Consider the following 25759-nt stretch of genomic DNA (forward strand, 5'->3'; position numbering starts at 1 on the left):
TTTACCGACAGAAAAAGTTGTACATAATCAACGTCTCGCTTAGAATGTCTGGCATCGTCCACAGAAACGTAATTAAAAAGCCCACCTAGACGACTATTAAGATGTTTTTTTTTGCATCTGCTGACACTGTTGTAACCCAAAATGAATATCTGCATATATGTATTTCTAAATTAATTTATAATTCTTCTCCTTTTCAGAAATATAAAATGTTAAAAAAATGCAAAATTTTTGCGTTGAAGTGAGAAATAAATATGAACTCCCAGTTAAGTTATGAAATGATTAAGTGACAAGATATAATATTGTTCTAAGAGTGTAGAGTGTGACACCTGTCATATTTAGACACACAGCTTAGCAATGAGAAATCTGTTTGTGTCAGATTTTCTGTTGACTCAGACAATTCTCTTCTTTCTTATGAAAGGTAAGGACTTTTTTCCCACTATCCAACCTACTCTACAAACTATCAATCTTTCAGTCAGTTGTCGCAAATAGTAATGGGTTTAATAGGTCAAAGATTGTTTAGCAATGGTATGCACAGGGTTTTGCAAGGGTTTTGCGAAGCGTACCAGTAAGTTTTAACGTATTGGGACAAAATGACTCAAAAATCAGCCATGTGACGTCATAAAAATGAGGGAGATGAGATGAGAAGTGGGAAAGAAAACTCCTAAAAAAGAGATGGATAATCCCTCATTTCTGTGACGTCACATGGCAGAGTTTTAAGTCACTTTGTCCCACTTCGTTTTAACACCTAAGACGATTGGGTTTTAGGGGGTACATAAGCTATTAGGTGGTGGTGGGGGGGGGGGGGGGGGTAACAGAGTTTTGTTATTCTTTTTGTTGTATTCATCCTTCATCATAACCAACAAGTTAAATAGGCCTCATTAGACTTTTAATTTGACACGCGAAGCGTGCATTAGGGGGCCGGGGTCGTAAATACGTTAATATATAATTTCATTATAAAAGACTGAGTGAGGCTAAGACTTTATAGAACACGATTGTTCTTAAAAGCTCTTCATATGAAATAACTTTATTTTGCAGAAAGTGAAACGTATAGCATAAATTTAAACTGTTAATTAATGTTTGTAAAAGATATGTTATGAAAAAAATTGTTATAGAAGGATTAATAAATAAAATGTCAATTATATCTTTAATAAGCTGTCAATTTGTCAGTTGAAGTAAGTGCATTGATTTATAGATGCGTATCATCTATACAATTCTTTTATTTCCTCTCCTTTTTTCTTTTTAAAAAAGGATCACCTCTATCATAAAGGGTAAAGTATTAATTTGTTCTATTTTTTCAAGCTTTAATGGTGACAAAGCTAAAGCTGCTAACCATACACACTTGGTTTTTTATTAAATGAATAAGTTAGGGTACAATGTTTGGCACTTTCGATATAAGTAAATGATAATAAAAAACCCATAGAATGCGATAATAACTTCAGAAAAATCGAAGAAAATAGTTTTAATACTTAATTAACGTTTTTAAGTTTTTCTTCAAAAAGTTTAGATAAGATGCCTTTAAAAGTCGTCTATGATTTTGTCAGGGATAAAAATGTAACTTTAAAATAAGAATTACAACATATTTTTTCAATTAGTACAAAGTAAAATTTTGAACATTTTATTGATCAGTATATTTTTTAAAATGTGAAGTAGAAACCTGAATATTTTATCATGAAAATTGTGTTATGATTTGATTGTCTGCTAGATTACAAGAAAAAAGATACTGACAGTACTTGTTGGTTCTTTAAAAATAATTAGGTAGATTACTTTCAGAACCCCTCTTTTTGCAACGTTATTTCAATAGAACAGAGCCGTAGTCTTAGTGTACTCAATATCTAGACAGCCAACCATTGTTTTAGAATTGTTCAATTTTTTTAACTTCTGATAAAAACAGAATTAATGGTATTTTTGTAAATATTATACCTCCAAGAAATGGCTATACTTCCCAATCATATGTTGTGTGATATTTAAGAGGAATTATTTTGATATAATGTCATTAAAATATTCGTTAAAAAAAGTGCTATTCTAGCTTATACTTTACATTTTAATGTGTATGATAATTCAAATAAAAGATAATGAAGATTTATATTATATTTAATTGTTATAATTATAAAGAAAAACCTGGAAACAGTAAAAAACTGACTTTATTTTATTGACGTAGGGAAAATTTTGTCAAATATTTGAATAAAAAAACAATATAAGACAAAATAAATTATTTTTAATATAGTCACAAAAAGGCTTAATGAGTTTAGGAAATATTTCATTCACTAACTATGTCATTTAAACTCTATTAGACAGAATACAGTGTAAAAAGATGTTCTCGTTTTAATTTTAAGTAATTTGAAATGCATTTTAATACCTTTTAATGATTTATTTTTTGAAACATCTTTTTATAAAATGTTATTGATTTTTGAAGTTATATGTTAAAATGTTTTTAAATTTTGTTAACATTTTGTTTTAAATGTAGAAAATTGGTAATTCTAAACATTCAAAAAATGATTTTATTAAATTTTCATCACTTAAATTGCATGTTTGATGAAATTTTCAACTGATAATTCAAGAAAAATCGTTTAAGTTTTATTATATTTTACTTTGAAATGTTAAAAAGATATAATTATTGTCAAAAATGTGGAAGTTATACTTTCCTCAAAAAAAGACCTAAAACATGCAAATTAACACGTGAAATGAGATTTTTTTTCTTTCAGGTTTAATTTTAAGTAATTATTGATATTTTTTGTAAAAAGGATTTTATATAAAAAGTTTTAAAACTCGAGTTATGTAGTGGTTCTAAAAAAGGTTGCGAATTTATGCAATTTTCTTGCAAAAAAAATTTTCTAGGATTTTAAAAATAGCAAAGGGTGTTATTAGACGTACTTACAGATACAATTGCAAAGTCATTTTGGCCAAACACTTAAATAAAGTTTTGACATCTGAGGGTCCAACCGTGCATAGATATTAATATTAAGAATTGGGGAATGGTGAGATCCATAACAGGCTATATTTCTTACCATTTTCAGTAAAAACTAGCAGGAAACATTCGAGCAACTTAGTTGTTAGTTGTCTGTAGGACGTTTGAACATGCACTTTGAGAATTAAAAGAAATTTGATATACGGTATACCTACTTGTTATTTATACAAATTTCAAAATAGAGATTGACAGTTCGACCCACTTCCCGGCGCCGTTAAGCACATAAAGAAATAAAAGGTTGATAATTAATTAATCGACTTTCACTGCAAAATTTTACTCAAATATTTTGTCAGCTTGATATGGCTGCACTTCATCTGTACATTATTGTTCTTGTTATATAACTTTTTATTGCGAAATTTATATAAGCAATATTTCAAAAAATAATCTGAGTATTTTCTTTTAAATAAAATATCAAATCCTTAATCTATAATTTATAATACAAAGTAGAACGATGTCTGTCCGTCTGTCCGTCCGTCCCTTAAGATCTCGGTAACCACTGAACCGATTGGATTCTACTCTTCAGGGTATATACCTATTGGTCCTGTGGTGGTTTTAAGCTATTTTCTTGGGGGGTTGGACACCCCCAACCCCCCCAAAAACAAAAAAAATCACCCCCATTTTTTTTTTTGATGATGTACAATTTGAAGAAGATGAGGATCCAAATTTTTTTTTTTTTTGATATATAATTGATATACAGTTTGAAGAAGATGAGAATCCAATTTTTTTTTTTTTGATGTATGATTATAATATGATGAAGATGAAAATCCACCACATGTACTACCTTATTTTTTTAATTACCTCTTGGGGCAAAGCCCCTAGAGGCTAGGGGCGAAGCCGCTAGTTTCTTTAAAAAGAAATGATTTAAGTAATACCCTTTGATATGATGAAAAGATGTGGTAGCTAAAAAACAAGGATATTAATTCTGTAATAGTGCTGCTATAGATATTTCAATAGTTTTAAGGATACAGAACGATTTGCTGATTATCGAGAAAAATTAAGAATCTACTGATGATCTTTTTTACAATTTAAATATGGTGTATTTAATTTTTATGTATAATTTTCAAAACCATGATTGACTGTTTATTGAGTAGTAAAGGTGCTGAAATAAGGTCTTGACCATGGTTATTACTTCATGTTTGGAGTTAGGAATCTAAACTTTATTAAGAACACAAAGAAGCTAAAAATACCATGAATGTACAAAAACTTTCCATAGAAAAACTTTGCTTCCAAAGACCATAAAAGCTGCTGAGTGTGTCTTTGCTAATTTCTATTTTCAACTTCAAATGTATTCCTGGTCCTCTATGACTGATGGTCTTGGTTTGTACTTTTTGTATTTTAGTTAAACTATTTGTTACGCGAATGTACAATCACAGATAATAATGTACTAAGAAGCGAAGTGCATGAATATAACAAATTACAAAATAATAAAACATATGAAGCAAATAGAAAATCACATTTCTCCCAAAAATTGCAATGTAAAGCTGAACAATATCAATGGCGGACCGACGCTTACAACTAAGTATAATCTATCTGTCGTTTTAATAAAAATTTTATCGCCATTTCATTCATATACAAAAAGTACTAAAATACACAATCATAACTTTTAATATTGGCAACCGTATTTTCCCCTTCTTTCTAATTTACAAAGCAGAAAATTTAAATTTGCAAGTTGAAAGAAGAAAAAGAGGAGAGAGGGTTTTCAACAGCATATTTACCACAAAAAAGTTTTTACTTTCTATCTTTAAAAAGTGGTTAATTTTTTTCTTTAATTTGGTAATCTGGTTGGGAGGGTTGTTGGAGCTTACCGAATGTGTAATAAAGAATTTAAAATGTCCAGATTTTTATTTCAATAATAAAATAACTGTTGGCTGGAACCTTACATCTATAGAATAGTTTAACGCTCATAAACACACACCTATACACACACACACACACCCATAAACACACATATAAGAAGTGAAAAGTTTTATCTTGCTGATAACATTTTATAAACATATTTTTCCATTTCCGTAAAGATCAACTTTTCTTTTATTCCTCCCAAACTTTTTTCTGAGTTTTCCTGTTATAATTTTGTTTAGAAATACCATAAAACATTCTTCAAATATTTTTTGTGATAAAAATTGGGTTATACGTTTTACAAGTAACAAGGATATGGGTGCTTTCCCACGAATGGCCGGTTGACCACTGATACCCCCCCCCCCTCCCCTTTCATTTTAAATAACTTAAGATAATAGGTTTTTTATGAGCATGCTACAATTTTTATCAATATGTCAAAAATAGTGCAATAGAATATTAGAAATAAAATATTGTTTGTGACTGATAAACTCCACTTTTATTTGGAAACTATGGACTAATTATTAAAACCTTCTTTTTGATATTTTGCGAAAATATGTACTTTTCATATATTCATATATTAGTTTTAAATGAACATATTCAATGCGAAAAATGATGTTTATTGTTTATTATCAATGCACAATTTTCTGTATTCTATTTAAAGAGAATGAAAAAGTTTAGTATTTTCATTTCACTGTGACAAATATAAATTCTCTGAAATTGAGTTAGGAAATAAACAAATATCTCTTTTTATTACAATTTTTTCATTCAAAGTTTTTGAAATTTCAGAAGTGAAACTTGTTTAAAAATATAACTTTGATTTTGTCGGTATGTTGATAAGTTTTGCTTTGGAAAAAATCATCAAAATTTCTTCATATGGATTATACACAATTAGACACTTCATACGACAAAAGCAATGCAATGCGAGAAAAGAGAAACTAATCGGAAGGATTTGTAGCAAAAGGATTTAATATTTCAATAGTCCTATCCAAAATTAAGCCCTTTCAAATCTTCAATTGATTATGATTACCTTTCCAATAAAGTAGATTTTAAATATCGTTTATTGTTTATCAACGAAGCCTTCTTTTCAAGACAAAAAATTAATATCTTAAACATAAATAAATACACATTAAATATGAAATGTGTGTGTTTGTGATTTTAGAGTTTTTTGCGCTATAAATCTGATTTCTAAATTTATTGAGATTTTTTTTGTGACTTTTTTGTTTGTTTTATAGACATGTGTGATAGAGAGTGAGAGAGTTAAATAGGCTTCTCACAAAAATTCTGATCGAAAGATAGGCCTTTGTTGAAAATTGCTAGCTTTTCCAATAGATATTCCTAGCACGATTAGGCATAATCTTATAATGTTTAAAGTTAATTCTCAACCAATAGTACAAAGAAAATGTATCCTGTAATTCAAAGAAAGATAATTCACCGAAAAAGTCAAAATAAGTAACATATCTACGTTAAAGAGTAGATGCAGTAAAAATTATGAGAGCGAATAATTTATCAAATATTTTGTTTTAACCCTAAAGTAATAAATATTCGCTCCTTGAATCAAAACTTTTAACTCTAAATTGATCAACTTCATAAATCTAGGCAGTAAAAATTTCAACAAGGACGCAAGTTTTCCATTTGCACATACAACGTAAAAAAATAATCATTTTGCACGTGACATCAATGATATGAGATGGGTGAATGTCTTGATTCTGCTCCCATTCTTTATCCTTGGCTGTTGAACCCGCTGTAAAATGTCTTTTACAGAAGACTCGATCAAACATTTTCTGTTTGTAAAAAGGAACATTTTAGTTATAGTAAAGTGTAATATTTTTTTATGAATGAAAATAAAAGCATTAAGAACAACAATTAATTAAATAATCACATTTTCAATTTTATTTTATTGAGATTTTTTTCCAAATATATATTTTTGCATTAATCTTATTTTTAGTCACTATGATACAAAACAGATATTCATTAAATCATGTATTTCAAAATATATAACGTTTTAATCATGAAATAAAATAAAAAAAATAATAGCTATTTTTTGCATCGTTTTATAAACAGCCTTCCGCGGAAATAAATGTGCCCGTCCCTTCGGCATCTCGGGTCTTAAAAAACTGGTTTTAAACTTAGGAATGTACATTTCAATATTTGTAGAAAACTAGATATAATACGATGCTAGACATATTTTTTTCGTATGGATGAGAACCGGCTTTAATCCACCGGATATTAATCGGTTTCGAATGAATACGAGAAATAACTATTATTAAATTTATATTCACAAAGTAAATTCATAATCCGATTGAGTTCCCCACCTCAGGTAAGCTTTTTTAATGTGCCGGTTAGTTTGATTTCAAATTTAGAATGACCTTGAAGCAATAATAAAAAGAAAATAAGTTATATAAACATAAATATTTAATTATTATGTTTTAGCTTTGCTATGATGTATAATAACATCCTTGTTTATTATAGATTATTGTTTTTGTGACTATGGAAGAAAAAAGACAAAAACGTTAATTACATGTGAATCAAATAGAACAGAATATAATTATAACAAAAAGAACCAAAACTTTATTCTTTCTTTAGACGGCTAAATAAGGGATAAACTAAAAATAAGATAAAAATAACAGTATATCATCGTTTTTCACAAGTTTATATATCCTGAACTTTTACCTTTCTTGATACCCATGATGAGCCATTTTATCTGAATAATAATAGTTTTGAGTTACAGAAAAGTTTTGTTGAAATATTTGTTTTTGACTATGTTTCCCCAACCAGTATAATGTACAATGATACATCTCTGTCACTTATTTAATCCTTTAAAAGGGTACTCTCCCCCCCTCCCTTCCTTAATTCTCCCCTCCCAGATCTTGGTATGATAGGGGTTAACTAGAATACGGAATTTGTGTTTGTGAGGAGGGGGATTTAACATCCTAAAACAATCTTATTTTTGGTTTTGGACATGGATATAATAACACATGGGTGTTATATTTATTTTGGATTAAAGTTCCTCCACTATTTATTACCTAATATTATGGGCGAGATTCTCTTTTGATTTCAAGTGAAGGACTTTTTGGCATTGTCCATTTTAACTGAAAGTGCAGATCTTTCAACCAGGGATATTATGTTAAGTTTGATTGCACCACCCTTGTCTAGAAATCCTAACTGTGCAGTGCATGGTAATGAATTGCACCTGTTTATATACAGTTCCTTGCATTTATCTGCTCTTCCTATTGCTGTAACGCGACAAATATAGTAGCAGTATATAAACTCTTGTATGACGCAATTTTGTCTAGACTCGAACCCGATACCTCCCCTGTCAAACTACCATTTACGTTAATATCATAAATAATTCCCATAAAAAAACTCTATACTTAGTAAATGTATACATACAATGATATGATGTGATTGACGTCAACTTTTAAAGGCAGATTGTTCTTATTCAGAACAATATCCTATTATCCATGTTCTTTGTATACAGTGTGGGGAGAGGAGAATAAAACATAATGCTTTAAGTTGTCATGTAAAATGTTCTACCAAGCAAAAAGTGTTGTTCTATACACAATTGTATTAAATAGAGAAAATGTTCTTCTTTTAAATGTTTGAGGCAGGTAAAGTTATTATACAAAAATAATGGCTTACAGTCTTTTTTTTTAGCATTGACAGCCGGTTTCAATTTAAATTCCTTGTTTTTAAAATTGTTATTCATTGCATAGTCTTGTCTTTTTAATTAACATATATTTGATCTGTTTTTTTTCTTTCAGCAATGCGTGTGTTCTTCTTAACAATAGTTATAGAGGAGCTTCTCTAAAATTATATTTTCATTCAAAGAAATTTCCAAATTGCCCTTTTCTTCATTTTATATTTGTTGAGAAATCTGAGAGAGATATCTTAGTTTACTTCCAAAACTTTCCTGGAAACTTTTATTTTTGCATTCCACTAGTTTTAATACAAGGACGATTATGTCCAACATCAGTATGTATATGTTTATGTAGAACATTGAATATCCCAATACATTCTTTATTAATGGAATTACCTAAGAAGTGGACAGCAATTTAATTTATAATCTTCTTTAAAGGGGTAGTTTCACGTAATGCATTTGTAGTTTGTACTTATTTAGTGAACCGCATATTTTTTCCTGGTTAATTGGTTAAACTACATTTATATGGCATATATTTAAAGAATATCAATTTTCTACCACGTAGTTTTTAAAATATCAAGACTTGAAATTAGTTTTTTTAAATTGCATATGTCACAAAAAGACGATTTTCAAGTCTTGATATTTTCAAAACTACGTGGTAGAAAATTGAAATTCTTTCAAATATATGCCATATAAATATAGTTTAACCCAGTAACTAGCAAAAAATATGCGGTTCACTAAATTAAGTTCAAATGCATTTCTTGAAACTACGCCTTTCAATAAACTAAGATTGTCCATACCAAGTTAGTACGAATTAAAGATAAACACCATTTAAAGCTTACAGTGAATGTTTGTTACTTTTGATAAACAACGATAAAAAAAGATATATTAACAGGAAATATATTTATCATATATTTTACACAGTAAGGGATATACAGTTATAAAGAATACCTTTTGCGTGTTAAAAAGAGAATGAAAGGGAAATAGATATATTGTATTCAGAAGGGATAATAGAATTATGGAAGAGGATTTGAATAATCACTAGGGATTCACTTACACAATTTTATATAGAGAAATAATAATACAAAATATGTATCAACTAATTATAAAAACACAAAACTTAATTATTTAAAAAAATAAAATTTGATTTATACTGCTTATGATTTAACATCAAAGATACTGTTATTGCACTAAACAAATTTAAGACATATTGATATTAGTAAAGTAGTTGACGATTTTAAATCACATTTATTTCAGTTGAAAACAGTAAAAGTGTCTGACTATGAAGTCAGAAAAAAATAACAATTAACCAATGAGAGGCCGCTATATATTTTACCATTGTGAATACTGGCTTCTCATTGGTTAATCGTTAATTTTTTCTGACGTCATAGTCAGACACTTTTATTTGACATCAAATGGTTTAATATTTTTTTTAATGGGTTAACATTAAGACCATATTAAGTAAAGAGATCGGTGTTACTACTGTCAAATAACTGATCGTTCATTTGTATTTTCTCCTATAAAGAAACTAATCTTTAGTTAATCTATCACTTTCCGTGATGTTATCCCTGATTTAGTTATCTTATCCCTCTTTCATTTGAATGTAATGTTTTGGTATTCCCTAATTCTAAATCCTGTGGTATCAATCACTTTGTATATGTTTACTTTCAGGGAAAATGTAATGGCACTCCCTTCTGCCCCTGCTATATTCTAAGTTTCCTAAATCAGAATTTTACTCAAAAGAATTTGAACAATAAATTTATTTAATTGATATATCCCTGTGGATATATCATAATAAATATATCTTAATATACTCTAAACTTTTGTTCATATTTTCCAAAACATCTCATAAACACTCAATCCAAATTTAGTACAAAATAACAGTTTCTTACCAAATAGATATGAAATTTGAAAGAATTCGGCTAGGTTAACTCATATTTAAAATTAACAGTCCGTCAAATATATGGCTTACGCAAGGGCACAGATAAAGTAAAATAAGCGAATGTAACATGATATGTAACTCATCTGCTTGTTGTGGTGAAGGTGATAGGTGCGAATTTCGGCCCAACACCGCGCCATAACTAATAACGGTAAAATAGTTCCTACTACTTCTATCTCAGGTGCGTGACATAAATAGAAAGAGTAGAGGGTATGCTTTGGCCCAACAACTGGTTCTACTCATTACCTTGCATAGGTAGGACTTCCAGATAAAAATCGTGCCATTAAAGGGTTGGTTGATTCAAGGGAGTTTGGCAATATAATCATGTTCTTCATTAGCAAGATTTGGTTCAGAGATTCACCAAAATAAGATCTCTTTGTATATCCTATCCTTTATAGGTTATTAACTGGTTAAACCTTAACTCAAAAGTTTTATTGGAACAGAATATTACAAGATTGAATGTTTATGTTATTATTCCATAAGATATTGATGTAAATTAAAGAGTAGTTTTTCCATTGATAAAAAGTGTATCACCACATATATAATAAATAAATACCCCCGGGTAAATGTTATCTATCATCAATAATGTTATCTACTGTTATCCCCCCACCCCAAAACCTGTATATATTATCAAAGTTAATACTGGAATCATAATGTTGACATACAAATACATTGGTTTTTGTCGACTTACTAGTAAATAATATGATTGCTTTGGCTAAAAATTAATTGCTTTACGAATAACGATCGGGTTATCATTAACAGGATAGCTTCCCATAGGTCCTGGGAAGGTTTATAACTATTTTAGGGGAGGGTACAACCACCCTCTCAAGAGAAATCACCCCTAGAAAAAAATTATCCCCCGTCCCAATTATTTTTCATTTTTAAAAGACTAAAATAAAAATTGTGGTGAGGGTGTAGACCCAATCCCCGCCCCCTCCCCCCCCAAATTAAAAAAAACTTTTTAAAATCTAATTTAAAAAAATGGGTTTTGGGATTCAACTCCCCCCTCAAGTGCAACTGGAGGCCTCTAGGTGGCGAAGTCGCTAGTATCTATTAACTAATTTACTTTAAATTTAACTGTCATCTATTAAATATTAATATTTAATAAAAATTTTAGGTAGAAACCTAGAAATAATGTAATAATAAGATTATGTTTTTGTAAATTTACCAGTTGTGTTATGTTGATGTAATAACAGCAACAAGGTTTGACATGGATATATGATGAATTATAAGATTTTATCATCTTTGTTACATATTTATATATTACAGGCATTCATAATACATATATGTTATATGTATATATTTTCACAAAGAGCAGAATAATGCATATTATGAGGAAACCTACAAAAAAATTACATTTTTGCAGAATTTTATTTAGCAAATCATTAGAATTTTTTTCAATATTATTTAATTTGTCTTTTACATGATTTGAAAAAAATTCAATGCTTTTTCTGTTATCAGAATATTATCTTACTGATGCTTTGAACTACAGCCATTTAATAGAATTACTTATTTAAGGTTTGATACAGTTAGTTTATATTAGCTCCTTGCAATAGTTAGGCTATCGCAGGGTTTACTTAGTAGATGCAATATTTTTGTTGGTTAACAACAAAAAAATCAAACATATGATTTTAGATGTGGTTATTTTCAATGAAGAATACTTTTTGAATACTATTTAACGATTTTTAACTAAATCCCGAACTACTTCATTATGCAATCTACATTTTCCTGGATATTTTGTCTACGGTAGTCCATAAGTGTACAGCTTTAAAGTACAATGTTTCTATTTGTTAAAGCAACACGTATGATAAAAGAAAAAGATTCTTTTTAAAGTAAAATGCTTATATTTCAATCAAAATCTATATTTTTTTATTTTTTACCGATCCACGTCATTATGCAAATCAAAAGAAAATCAATGAGAAAACGTTTGTTTCGCACTTTTCTCCAATTTCAAAAAAGGATTCTGATAAAATAGCAATATTTTAAGGGATTTATGCATTAATTATAATGAAAAACAGTTTAAGGTAGATTTTAATGATTTTTCTAAATAAGAAATAATTGAAAAAAAGAAATTCTATCCTTATCACTTTAGAGGACAGCTGCTGACCCCCAGTCTTATGGATGAAGCTAAATACATGTTAAAGATAAAAATTACCCTGAAAAGTATACAAAAATGTTTTTTATTGTGTTAAAAAAATCCATTTTAAAATCTTGATTTTGAGGATGATGGCCTTTAAGATGCTCTTACTGGTAGTGAAGGTGAGCTAAATGTTATCTAAGTACATGACCATTACAACAACTTGTCTATTAACCTATGTACCATTTTTTGTAGTCATAGCAGCCTACAGTGGAGCCTCTCGACATGAAGTATAACCATTATCTAAAAACTACATTATTTACTTTATGAATTTTAGTATTTAAAATTGCAATTTTTTTCTTTTTTAATATTGCTTGGCTGGAGGCTACAAAAATTGGACCAAAGTTCAGTATATATGTTTTCTTCAAAGGCATGCACTTTGATAACATTTAGCTCACCATCACCACCAGTAAGAGCATCTTAAAGGCCATCATCCTCAAAATCAAGGTTTTAAAATGGATTTTTTTAACACATCAAAAAACATTTTTGTATACTTTTCAGGCAAATTTATATTTTTTACATGTATTTAGCTTCATCCGTAAGACCGGGGGTCGGCAGCTGTCCTCTAAAGTGATAGGGATAGAATTTCTTTTTTTCAATTATTTCTTATTTAGAAAAATCAATAAAATCTACCTTAAACTGTTTTTCATTATAATTAATGCATAAATCCCTTAAAAAATTGTTATTTTATCAGAATTATTTTTTAAAAGTGTAGAAAAGGGCAAAACAAACGTTTTCTCATTGATTTTCTTTTGATTTGCATAATGAAGTAAATCGGTAAAAAATACAAAAATATAGATTTTGATTGAAATATAAGCATTTTACTTTAAACAGAATCTTTTTCTTTTATTATACGTGTTGCTTTAACAAATAGAAACAATGTACTGTAAAGCTGTACACTTATGGTCTACCGTAGACAAAATATCCAGGAAAATGTAGATTGCATAATGAAGTGGTTCGGGGTTTAGCATAAATTCTATTTAACTTATATGCAGTTTGACTTACAGCAAGCATTTGATACTATTTTGAGTCACCAAACCATAAAGAAGATATTGGTTTTAAGTAAAGATGGTTGGGGGGAGGGAGTGGAGTATGCCATTAGTTTAATCATAACTTCAAAGGAAGATGAATTTCTCAGGTTATGTTAAAGACAGAGATAATTTTTCTGAAAAGATCTTCGAAATATCCAATTGAAATTATTATAGTTTTATCATCGTAAATGTTAGTTTATTGATTTAGATATTTTTGCAATAAAGCCGTTTCAAAATAGTGATTTATTATTTTGACAGGAAAACGAACGGCCAGACAGATAATACAAGAAAACCTTTACTACTAGAAGATCAATTTTTTCTGTAAAAATTTTAATTTATTTAGAATATAATTCGATGTATCGAGTAATATGAAATTAGGGCACCATAGAATTATGATTTTAACAATATAATAGACTTTTAAAGAAATTAACAAAATGTTAGGATACGATATTATATTAATACATACTATGTAGTTAACGATTCATTTCTGAGGTATGCAAACCGTTTCTTGGCCGTCATAAAAATAACAGTAATTATTTTCTTCTTGCATGCCTTGGACTTTGGCACTCTTGAAATAATTAATTTCTGTACCAGGGGATATATCTTTAAAACTATATTTTATACACTTGTTTATAGTCCTGCCAATTAATTAAGAGTATTGATTTATAAGCAGACATTTCCTGGATCCCACTGTTAAGGACCTTTTCGTCTGCTAGTTTTCTGTGTGAATATTCCCGACACTGGTTGATTTCCAAAAACACAATAAAGGTCTTTAGAACAGTTTTTTAACCCCTCTCCCCCTCTAGTGTTTTACTCTAATGTAAAATACTATTGATGCAGTTATCCTTATTTTATATGTGTGACATCATACTTAGAACAAAATTTGGGAAAGGTACTTCACAAAATATGAAACAATCCTTAAACTTGTACAATTTTGGTTTATCCGACAATTTTAGCAGATTTTGTAATTTTTGGTTTGATTTTCCTGTTCTTGAATAAGGTCTTATCAGTGAAAGTTTAGTAATATTAATTTACTCCTAGATTGGATAAAAATTATCAAAAACAAGGATGAAAACATCCATAAAAGCGATTACTGAGACGGTAAAACAGTATATAGTCGAGGGGAATTTGCCCCCTTAACAGCGAGACTCACTACTAAGAACAGATAATAGTCATTAAATGGGTAGAGGCACATATGGCTATTAAAATAAAATCTTAATTATTGTAAATACTTGTCTCAGTCATTGATGTTTGTATATAGGTAGAGGTGTAATGATATTCAAGTCTTACATAATATTAAGCTCAAGAGCTGATATGATATCAACATGAAATCATAGTGATAATGTCATTGTTTTGATATTATTACAAGATTGATTTATGTTTCTAGTATTTATGCTTTTAAATCATAATCTTATAATCCTTATACTAAAGTAACAGGATGTTTGTCTGTGTGTCTGTCTGTCTGTGTGTACCGAAGGATCTCGCTAACCGCTGAACCGATTGGGTTCTCCTTAACAGGGTAGATTCTCATATGTCCCGGGAAGGTTTATAACTATTTTGGGGGAGGGTACCACCACCCTCCCTAGAGAAATTAAATTTTTTAAAAATTTACCAATTTTAGAAAGAGAGTTCAACGAAAAATAAACATCAAACGTAAATTTTTTTTTAACTTTTTCTTTTAAAATCTAAAATAAGAAATTGAATTATCAAATTCGACTCTCTCCTCCTCAAGTGCCCCTAGAGGCCTCTAGGGGCGTAGCCGCTAGTGAATGATAAACAAATAAGATCTAATGACATAAAATTTATTGAATTCATTCTATATTAACTATTATAATTGTATGTCAACTTAGTACTCCTTGTCTAACTGGGGAACTGTATGAAGTACTCAGACTTCAACTAGGACGGCTAGGACAAACTTTCTTAGTTAGAATGCATTAAAAGGGACACTAAACAACTTTCACTTGTATTATAATGTAGTGGATTGTCTCTGAGCAAGTGTTTCCGGGTGTTATTTAAGATCTGTAGAATAAAAGACCAAGAGGTCTACAATTCTAGTAAAATTAGTATCTTTTTGGTTCTAAATTATGAAGTGGAATTGATATTTGAGTTTTCTGAAATTTCTTTATAACAAAATTTATTAAGTTTTTTTCCTTCTTCCTCATACCCAATAGTCTCTCCTATTCTTACCCTGGATACTTATTTAGAAATTTTGTCAATCTTATTTTAGAAAAGCTTCCCTTATAAATATGTTATTAAATACAATAAAAGAGTCTATTTTTACTGAAAGTTTGATTTACCTAGAATTATATGTTTGTATATGTATATTCCTAGTTGTAGTTGCTGCACAACATTATTTACACAATTCCTAATATATTTAAGGTCAACTGTAAAATAGACCCATCCTTAAAGCTCAGCTACATTATTACCTTTGGCTTAGGCCATGTGAGTCTGACGGTGGATGCGACTCAAAGAGTTTTTGATCGTAGGCAGTCAAGTTTATTTGGAGGCTTAGTGAAACGCGTGGCTATCAGACAAATTTAATTGTAAGTCGCAGAGCTGTTGAATAGAAATAGGCAGCGGCTAAGGCCGAGGTTTTTTTGGGTGGTTACTAAGCCGCGCGGCTGAACATAAGATCATGTTCATAATTTTTGGTCATTTTATTATGAATGGTCATTTGTGTCAGGTAGGAAGAAATCAAAATAGTTCTTTAGATAAAATATCCCCTCCTAATTTTCTCTTTTCTAATTCTTTCTCATTTCTTTTGATGATGATTTGTTTTCAAAGTTTGATTATTTTATCCGATTTTTGTCAGGCTTAAAGTAATAACTAATAAAAAACTTCGCCTCTATTTTTTACTCCAGACAAAAAAATTATATTTGAGTTTAAATCATAGAGAAAAAAATAAAAGAGAGAAATCGAAGCAACTAGAAGACGAAAATAGGCAGTGGGCCTAGAGGCCTACTCAGCGCTGTTGCCGCGCTAAAATTTATTGCTATTCCACTACTTTTCAAATGGGAGGATTAAAAATTATTAAAAAAAAATATTTTTTTACTTTTTACTATTTCCATATTTAGGGCAAGAATATTAGATTAGATATTTTCGTTTTAATGTTTTAATTAAAAATTACATAGAATTTTATTTTTATTTAAAAAAAAATTTGTTCATGAAAGATGAATCCTTCTATTTCTAAAAAGGGGGAAATTTTTTTCATAATGAACATTCTGCTGATTCTGACCGCCCACGGCTGTTTGCTAAATATCGCTTTTCTTTTTATTCACATTATTATTTATGATTGACTTACAAAAAGCCCTGGGCGGCTTTTGATTTTCGTCTGCTTCTAAATTTAGGAATGGGGAAGTAGTATTTTACCATGAAAAAGGGGTGAGTATTCATCCTCTTATCCTTTTTCCTTATGGTTTAAATGTATTGTGTTTTCGCATCATTTACTAAGTATATTTGCGATTACTTTTATTTAATGAAATCTTCCAATTTTTAACATGTACAAAACGGCCTGCTTAATTGCTTCAAGATCCATGTCAGATCTATATAGGAAATAAATGTCTATAAACGAGCTCAAGTTTTCCAAGGAATATATGATTAAAACTCATAGTGCTCCAATAATCCATAATAAACTCTTATTGCCCAGAACGATAAGACCCATTATTTTACTTTATTAAAAATAAATTCATTTTTTTCATTTCATGTTGCTATTTACCTTATATTGATGTATTTAATTTCTAATCATAAAAAAGAAAATTTAAATTTATAATATGATAAATTTAAGAAAACTATGTTTTAAAAGAATTCGAATGTGGCGACATTTTGTGTGTTCAAATATTAAACTAAAATTGTAATCATCATCATTAACCCTTTGGTGATGGTAATGTAAAGAAAAAATATAATTTTAAAAAATCTTTTAAAAATCATTTAAATTATTAAATATTTACTTTCTTTTAGATAGTAATACCGGGTGAGGAAAATAGATTTATTGAGAAATAGATATGCATATAGAAAACTAGCCAATAGGGAGATAATTATATCGAGCCAACTCTAGTATTATTATAAAACACACATCATGCGTTATAAACAAAGAAATTGGCAAATTACTATTATAATTGAAATGCTATCATAAATATTTCTTAAATCTTTTCCTACTTCCCTCACTGATATGGGGGAGAAAATTAATCTTTTAATTTTGTGTGCTACAAACTGTTCTAATTTTACAATTACTGTGATGGTATTTTTGGAATACAGGGATGTTGAATTCAAGTTCCAGTACGATAAATATCCGCCACGAATATAAATAACGGTTCTAAGCTTTACTGAAAAATCCTGTATCGTGTCGTGTTATAAACAATTTTGAATGAATAATAAATGAACATTACATATTAGCCCGGCCCAAGAATAACAAAACTGGATTAATCTTACTATCCTCGGAAAGCTGTTTATAATAAAATACAATAAATAATTATTCTAACTATGAGGCAAAAAACAATATTGGAAGTCAGACTATTTTTTAAATGATTTCAACATCGTTGAACGTCTTTGATATAAATAGAATAGGAAAGAATAATTATTTCATAAATTAACTGTTGGAACTGTAATATAACTAGGACTTAAAAACAATTCTTTTTAAAGGTAAAATCGCAGAAATTGATAAACTGTCCAATGTCCTATACCTGTAAAGCTGAAATGATAATTAGGTCGTCTCTCTATTCAACATTTTAAATTCATTTTCAGATTATCATCAATATCAAAAGGGGGAAATTAGATTAATCTGCAGAATCCCATATTTCACTTGTGGACCATCCATAATTACACTTGAGTTTTGGTGTATTAAAATTGAGATGCTTATTTTAGGTTAGGATAAATAAGGTCTATGAAAGCAAAGCAGATCCTTACTATCTTTAGGCGCTTAAATTTTTTAAAAATTTTTTCAATGGGGCAAAGTTTGACTGGTGATATACGTGATTTTAACATTTAATTGATCCAAAAATGAACAATTTTCTCGTTCCAATTTCTTTGTATTTTAATTAGTGGTTTGTGGTAATTACGATAGTTGGATATAAATACCTAGTAAAAGTAAATTCCAAATGTAAATGTAAATGTAGGTTAACATATCTAAGTAGAGAGTTGCACCAAATTTTAAGCTTTCTTAGAAATTGATGTCAAAATATGAATATAAAGCTATTGGTTACTCTCATTACAGCATTTTTTGATTAAGAAGGATAATTACACCATTCAGTAACTTATAAGAATTTTTAAAGAAAGAAAAAAGATCTTATGATATTTGAGAAAAACAAAAGAAAGCTAAAATTTCTGATAAAGTTATCTTATTTCTAAGATGACTGTTTAGTCCATATGACCTATATGTGAGCTTTTGTCTGGAATATCAAGGATAAAAAAACAAAATATTTACATATATAAATTTAACAATAATTAAACTTATATTGACGTGTTTTGCAAAATAACATTGAAATGAAAAAAAGAACACGGATTTCAGGGACGTCCAAGGGGGAGGGGGGGGGGGGATGGGGTGATTACCCTCTCCCAAAAGCTTGGACGTCTTTGCCTCTATGATATAAAGATTAAAGATGAACTTTGGAGTGACGTAGGCACCCCCAAAATTTAAATTTTAAATTTTTTACCCTACTCAAATAAAAAGCTTGGACGCCCTTGACGGATTTTAACAAATTAAATGAATAATGACAACAACAGCTACTTGAAATTTAAAAAAAGTTAGTTTATGTTTTATGTAAGGGTTGATTTGTTCTTTCCTAATTTCTTTAATTTATATTTTCAAAATCTATTAATAAACAATACAAATGGCGATTCATTTATTTTTCTTAATTCACTTCTTTAGTGGTATGAACCAAAGAACTACTAATTTTTCCCTTGTTGTAATATCCCTAATTTCTGTGAATGTAATAAGATAAACAATAAAAGAAAATTGAATTTCTTCTTTCTGACCACATCAAAGACAGATATAGACATGTGGTCAGGCTGCTTGGTTTGTCGTGGTTTAAACCAATTATAGAAGATCTTGTGAATATTTATCTTGAAATTCTTGTTTTATGGCCACAAAACATCTGCACTTTAAAACACTTTGTACGTGACAAAACATCTGCACTTTAAATCACTTTGTACGTGGGTCCCTATTCACTATTTATGGATGTTGTCATGCCTGTTATAACATCTCATTGAAATAGATCAATTAGTTTGAGAAATTTAAGTTTTTAAATTCCATGGTGAAATAACTTCGTAGTTTTTTCCAAATACTTAAAAGAGCTTCAAGAACATCTATATACACTAACTCACACACACACACACACAAGAAATTGGGTTAGATAATGTTATTGTCTCTATCTAGAATAATATTATAAAGGGTTCTCGACTTGATATTTACAGATTATGGAATAAGGATAGCAAAAAAGGACAATTATGTCAAACTATTGCAAAGGCATTTTAAACATAATAATAATTCATTATTTTTTATAGTCTAAATCCTAAATAACAAAAAAATCCACTCCCGTGCAACAAAATAACTCGGTCGTTATTGCACTGCAATGTGGCGATAGAGATCTAAAAGTGAAGAGTGGTTTCTCCTAACCAAGGGAGCAACAACTTTTTTTTTATAAATTCCTTGTCATAATTTATTGATGTAATATATAGACATATTTTATATAAACCTAGTTACTAAACAATAACAATAATAAAAGGAGGAATGTGTTGGTAAAAAGATAACTTTATTACATTATTACAAAGTTAAATATAAAATTAATTCAGTCTTAAGATTTAGTCGCTTCATAGTTTCTTTTTCTCTCTCAAATACTTATTTATGGTAACGCAACTTCTATGAAATAAGTTTTGTCCGAATATCTTCAAAAACACCCTCCCCTTTTTTTATACATTTCTTAACATTCTTTTTCCTCCATCCCATTATTTTCACTCCTTATAAACACATGAACCCGTCCTTATTTGAACATGAATTACACATATTATTACTTAATTATTATTAATTTTGACATCCTTGTTTTTTTGCACAAAGGACTTTTCTACTTTACATGAAAGTATTTTAACATTTGCCAGTTGAGACTAGGAAACCAAGTTTTAATAAGTCGAACAATTCTAAGTTTAAGTTTTACTGCCTGTTAAGCTTGAATGGAACAAATAATAAAATCGGCTGATAACCGTCAGAAGTTCCATGATTATTTTATACCAAAGCTATTTACATGATTTAAATGATTACATTTTAAAAGGCATAATTATCGCTTTAAATTCAAAAAAGGAAAAGCCCAAAGTTAGCTAGGTATACCTACATTTTCATTATTATTTAATTTTATGTTTCTGTAAGACATGGTTTCTTGCACCCCACTCACTTTTGTGTATGAGATGCTTTATAATTAAATATTCATGAAAGCATAGTATTTCATATACATACTTATATATCATATTCTTAAATATAATTTTACTTTATATGATAAAAAGCATAGTCCAGTTCTTGAAATATTTTTAAATAGAATAAGTACACTTTTGATTTGATATTTACAGAAATTGCAAATTCTGTTGCTATGTCAGTTATGGGACTTTAATAGTCTTTCATACTATTTCATTAAAGAAATTACAGGTCTAAAAATCTTTACATTCACAATTAGCACCTTTAGACACAGGTTCAATCAAAGGATTATTTGTTGCAATAGTTGGTAGCTGGTGTCTTAACCTCTTTTCGAGGAAGCCTTGTGTTTATCAAGTTCGAAATTAAATTCCTTATCATTAAACCAAAATCAAAGCGCAAATGTCGTCTTTTAGGGCTTTCCTTTCATAATGTGGCGCGGCATAGAGTGTTTGTTTATTTTGGATGCGCACGTTCTTTACTTTTGAATGAGATATGAGAGTGTGAAGATTTCGGAGAACAAAATTGGGCCTATCATTGGTCTCATTGAGTGTGAACGACCCTAGTATATCAGGGATTTGAAACCATAAGAGCTTCAGGTAGAATTTGTTAATTTGATTAAGAAGTATGGTGTATAGGACGATTATATGTAGTTTTAAAAAGGCTTTAGCCAGCTAAGCATGAAACTTAATTATGATTAATATATGATTTAGTAATTGTTATGTGCCTTATTGTTGCATTTAACAAGGATTTATTAAACCAAATAATTTCCTTTAAAGCCAAAGTTTCCAAAGATTCTTTAACCATAAGAAAAGAAAAAGATTTTTTTTAGTGCTCAAAGTTTTAAGATAACGAATAATATTTTATTCTGTTTATTAATTGATCTTGTAATTTCAGGTCTTTGAAATAATTTCATCAATAAATCTATATTCAAACCTGCTGTTGAAACTTGATGGTTCCTGGTATTGGGGGTTTGTATGTTCGCCAACTGATCTCGTGAACTTCCCGCTAATTCGGAAGTCAAGCTCAACCAAAGTGTCATGGTTGAGATAATTTCAAAGTATCTGATGAATAGGCGTTAGCATTCATCAAGAGATCAATAGCATCCAGTGAATTATTGATGCAATAAACTGTGACAATTTTTCTGTGAAATAAGTACCTAGTGAATCAATATGCCACTAACCAAAAAGCAGAAAATTGAGCGAGCTATCGCTATTGGCAGTGAAAGGCTAGAAGTTTTTGATGAACAGTTAAAAGTGTTTTATGACAATCTAAAAGCCTGCCAAAGTTTTAGTTCATGTGAAAATGTGACTGTAAAATCAATTCGTGACATTTTTAGTGAGGTCAAGGACCAATCTGACCTAATAAAAAGTCTAAAACCTGCCGTGGAGACTAGTGAGCTGCGCGAGTTTAAGCGTGATTTGGATGAAGCTAGTGAGCAGAAAACTGTTGCAGATAAAGTTTATGCGTCGTTGGAGCAGTGTACAAAAATTCTGTACTGGCTTGACAATGATTCAGATGACGCGAGGTCAAGCACTGTCGCCAGGAACCTCGACGTCATTGAGAAGGTGAAGATGGACATGGGAGTGCTTAAAATTTCCGTGGAGTTGCGCCAAGAAGTACGTGATATGTACCGAAGGCTTAGAGAGATGGAACGTCGTTCATCTAATCTGGATGAGAGTGGGACACCTGCCATGCTCTCCAGAAGTATGTCTGCCGTGGATATTCGGAGTTCCAACCCGCAGTATGGGCGCTGGGACAACAGTTTGTTGCCGTCGTTCGACGGTACTGACACGGATTACCCAAACTTTAAACAGGTCTTTAAGGATCTATGCTCTGGTTATGGATTTGCTGACCAGAGGTTAAGTCTGATGTTGTGTATGGAGAAGGTGATAACCAACCCGGAACTACGCAAGCAAGTGTCAGCGATTAGAGATCACAATGAACAATGGGCGTTTCTTGACCAGATGTTTTTATCAAACACTCGCCGGTTCATGAGGATTTTAACTAAGTTGAACAAGATGAAACCTGTGGATAAACCTGTGGACGTGGTTAGCGCAATTGCTACCTTCAAGAGCATGATGCAGGAGGTAGAAGCCATCGTTGGTTCTGCAGCTAAGGATTACAACCACCTAACTCTCATTCATATTTTTAAAGACAAGTGCCCTGAAAATTTGAGAGACAAAATTATGATGGAGCTAGGTAGCATGAACCAACCTAACATCCCGAAGATTGTTGAACTGCTGGAGAGGACCAGGGGTGCCATGTTGGCCGGTGATATGTCCTATGACAGTGGCGCCGGCAAGAGAAATCGTGACAGAGCTGCCGCCGCGCAAGTATCTGGCCGCAGCGACAATAAGAATGGAAAGGCTGGGAAGGACAAGGCTTCCAAGTGGAACAGTGCATGTCCTGTGGAGAACTGCAAGGAGAAACACCCGATTTTCCGTTGCCTCACGTTTAAGAAGATGGATGTGGTTGACCGAAAGAAAGTTGTCCAGCAGAAGAAGTTATGTGAACTCTGCTTGTGCGACGGCCATACTGCTGACAAGTGTAATAAATCGGATAAGCTTGGTGTTTGTGGTACCAATAATTGTGACAGATACCATTCAAGGTTACTCCATGAGGCCAGTGCTGGTGTGAATACAGTCTACAAGTCAAGTTCTGCACCCAGCCCCTGTACCTTCTTACTTCAGTTAGTTCCTGTTGTAGCACCTGGCGGCGGCACCTGCCACGCCACGGTAATGTTTGACTCCGGGGCAAATTTGCCACTTGTGTCTGAGAAGTTATCAAACAAGTTGAAGCTGAAATCTACTGGCAGATATACAACTATTTCTGTAGCTGATGGCAGTGAGTCTTCCTGCCGCAATGTTGTGTTTTATCTGAAGGATAGGGACGGCAATATGAGGGAGTTTGAGGCAGCTGTCATGCCTACCCTCGGCGGGGCCAACGAGATGCGCTCGGTCCACCCCGAAACTGCCGCCGAGATATTTAAAATGCCGCCAGAAAGGTTTACATATATTAGTGGAGGCTTAGATATCATCATTGGAAATACACATCCTGACGTGTTTCCTTCAACCTACCAGAAAGTGGGCCAGTCTATGTTGTGGCGAACCATTTTTGGTAGTGGTTTTATCTGTACGAGTGCTGATGGTGGAGCTGGAGATCAAAAGTCGGCTTATAAGGCTGTCAGTGTCAGTGGAGGCACTTTGCCAGACTTTCTGACGTCTGAATCGTTTGGCGTACAGCCGCAGGCACTTTGTCCAGGATGTACTGCTTGTCAAGAGTGTAAGGCTATGGCCGACGGCACTACCTGGGACCAGCGTGAGAGGCAGAGGATAATTGAGGCAGGTTTAACACTAGACTTGCAGTCCAACAAGTGGACAGGTCAATATGCTTATATTGAGGATCCTCACACTTTACCCTACAATGAGAGTTTAGCCCGCAAAATTGCTGAAAAGGATCGTGCCAGGATGGTCAAGGAAGGTACCTATGGAATGTATGTGGAGGTATTCAACGACGCCATAAGAAGAGGCGTTTTTCAAAAAGCCACGCCTGAAGAATTGCAGTATGAAGGACCTAAGTCTTGTTCATCAATAGTGGTTGCGTTCAAGGAGGATTCAAGTTCCACACCCATGCGATTGTGTGCAAATAGTTCTCTGACGTTCAAGGGTACCAGTTTTAATAACATAATGCTGGGAGGCCCGCCGCCAATGCAGAAGATTTTTTATCATTTGATGCTTTTCCGCGGTTACAAGGTTGGTATAACCGCGGATATCTCCAAGTTTTATAACTCCATCCTGGCCACAGAGTTCGACAGCCAGATGAAGAGAGTTTTATTTTCCCCGACGCCAGATGGTCCACTTGAAATTTACCTGACCAAAGTTGTAAATTTCGGCGAGTTAGCTGCGGGAAATTTGGCAGTTACAGCCCTGAAGTTGACGTCCCGCCTGTTCGGCGGAAAGAGTGAAGCAGAGGTCAAGGAGATGTATGGAGAGGGACAAATAAACGGTAGTGAAATTGTTGCCAAACCTGAATTATGGAAGGAGCCACAAATACCTACCTACCCTGATGAGGAATTCAAGTTACCTCAGATTCCAGTTGCAGTCAAGCTTGAGAAGCACAGCTTTATAGATGACGTTATTTCGGGAGCAGGATCGAAGCCAGAAGCCAAGGAGATGATGAAAGAGGCCGACAGGATTATCGGCAAAGGTAGTTTTTCCTTCAAACAAGTCATTTATTCTGGAGATGATTGCCAGCCTACCAAGGTTCTCGGGCTGATATGGAAGCCAGCCACCGATGTGTTGTCCATCGCCACAAGAGTCAACCAAGATGGTAAAGTCAAGGGAAGGAAGGTGAAAGAGGATGCTGATTTGTACAACCTCCAGGACGCCTTGGACGAGAATCTGACAAAGAAGATGGTCCACAGGTTCGCCGCCCAAACCTTCGACCCGATCGGGCTTTGCAGCCCTATTCTGTTGAGAATTAAACTTGTCCTGCGGAAAACATGTTTGCTGAATTTGGGCTGGCAAGATTTCATTCCAAAAAGTCTACGGGATGAACTTGTTCAGTCGCTGGAGGACAGAGCTGAGGTCGCTAAATTGGAGTTTGACCGTTGTGTGGTCCCGGATGAACCAACTGGCCTTCCATCCTTGATGATGTTCTCGGATGGGTCATCAGAGGCTTATGCATCTAATGCATATTTGAGGTGGCCAACTAGACAAGGATTTGAAACGTTTCTGCTAGCCACTAAGTCAAGAGTTGCGCCGGCCAAGTGTGAGTCAATTCCACGCCTTGAGTTGATGGGATGCCAAATGTCCACAA

The 25759-nt window shown here is 31.6% G+C and overlaps 2 protein-coding genes across 3 annotated transcripts in view; both read left to right on the forward strand.

Moving 5' to 3' along the window:
- Window positions 1-201: 201 nt before the first annotated feature.
- LOC145335011 (roundabout homolog 1-like) overlaps window positions 202-25759 on the forward strand; it is a 107501-nt gene continuing 81943 nt past the window's right edge. For both annotated transcript variants that reach the window (XM_080180682.1, XM_080180683.1), the window contains exon 1: window positions 202-418. In XM_080180682.1, the coding sequence (XP_080036808.1) occupies window positions 355-418 (64 nt within the window). In that variant the 5' untranslated portion in view covers window positions 202-354. The remainder of the gene's footprint in view (window positions 419-25759) is intronic.
- On the forward strand, window positions 21285-23561 carry LOC145304350 (uncharacterized). Its single transcript, XM_080146218.1, has 3 exons — window positions 21285-21537; window positions 21836-23274; window positions 23538-23561. The coding sequence occupies exons 2-3, from the start codon at window positions 22111-22113 to the stop codon at window positions 23559-23561; spliced, it is 1188 nt and encodes a 395-aa protein (XP_080002344.1). The 5' UTR covers window positions 21285-21537; window positions 21836-22110.

Source organism: Acartia tonsa, chromosome 13, assembly GCF_053477335.1.
Source record: "Acartia tonsa isolate MP-2025a chromosome 13, ASM5347733v1, whole genome shotgun sequence".
In the NCBI taxonomy this organism is placed as follows: domain Eukaryota; kingdom Metazoa; phylum Arthropoda; class Copepoda; order Calanoida; family Acartiidae; genus Acartia; species Acartia tonsa.

Excerpts from the sequence above, each read along its gene's own strand:
- LOC145304350 (XM_080146218.1), top strand. The coding sequence starts at position 22,111 with ATGCCACTAACCAAAAAGCAGAAAATTGAGCGAGCTATCGCTATTGGC. Across the intron at positions 23,275-23,537 it reads ACAGAGCTGCCGCCGCGCAA|ATACCATTCAAGGTTACTCC; the intron begins GTATCTGGCCGC and ends TAATTGTGACAG.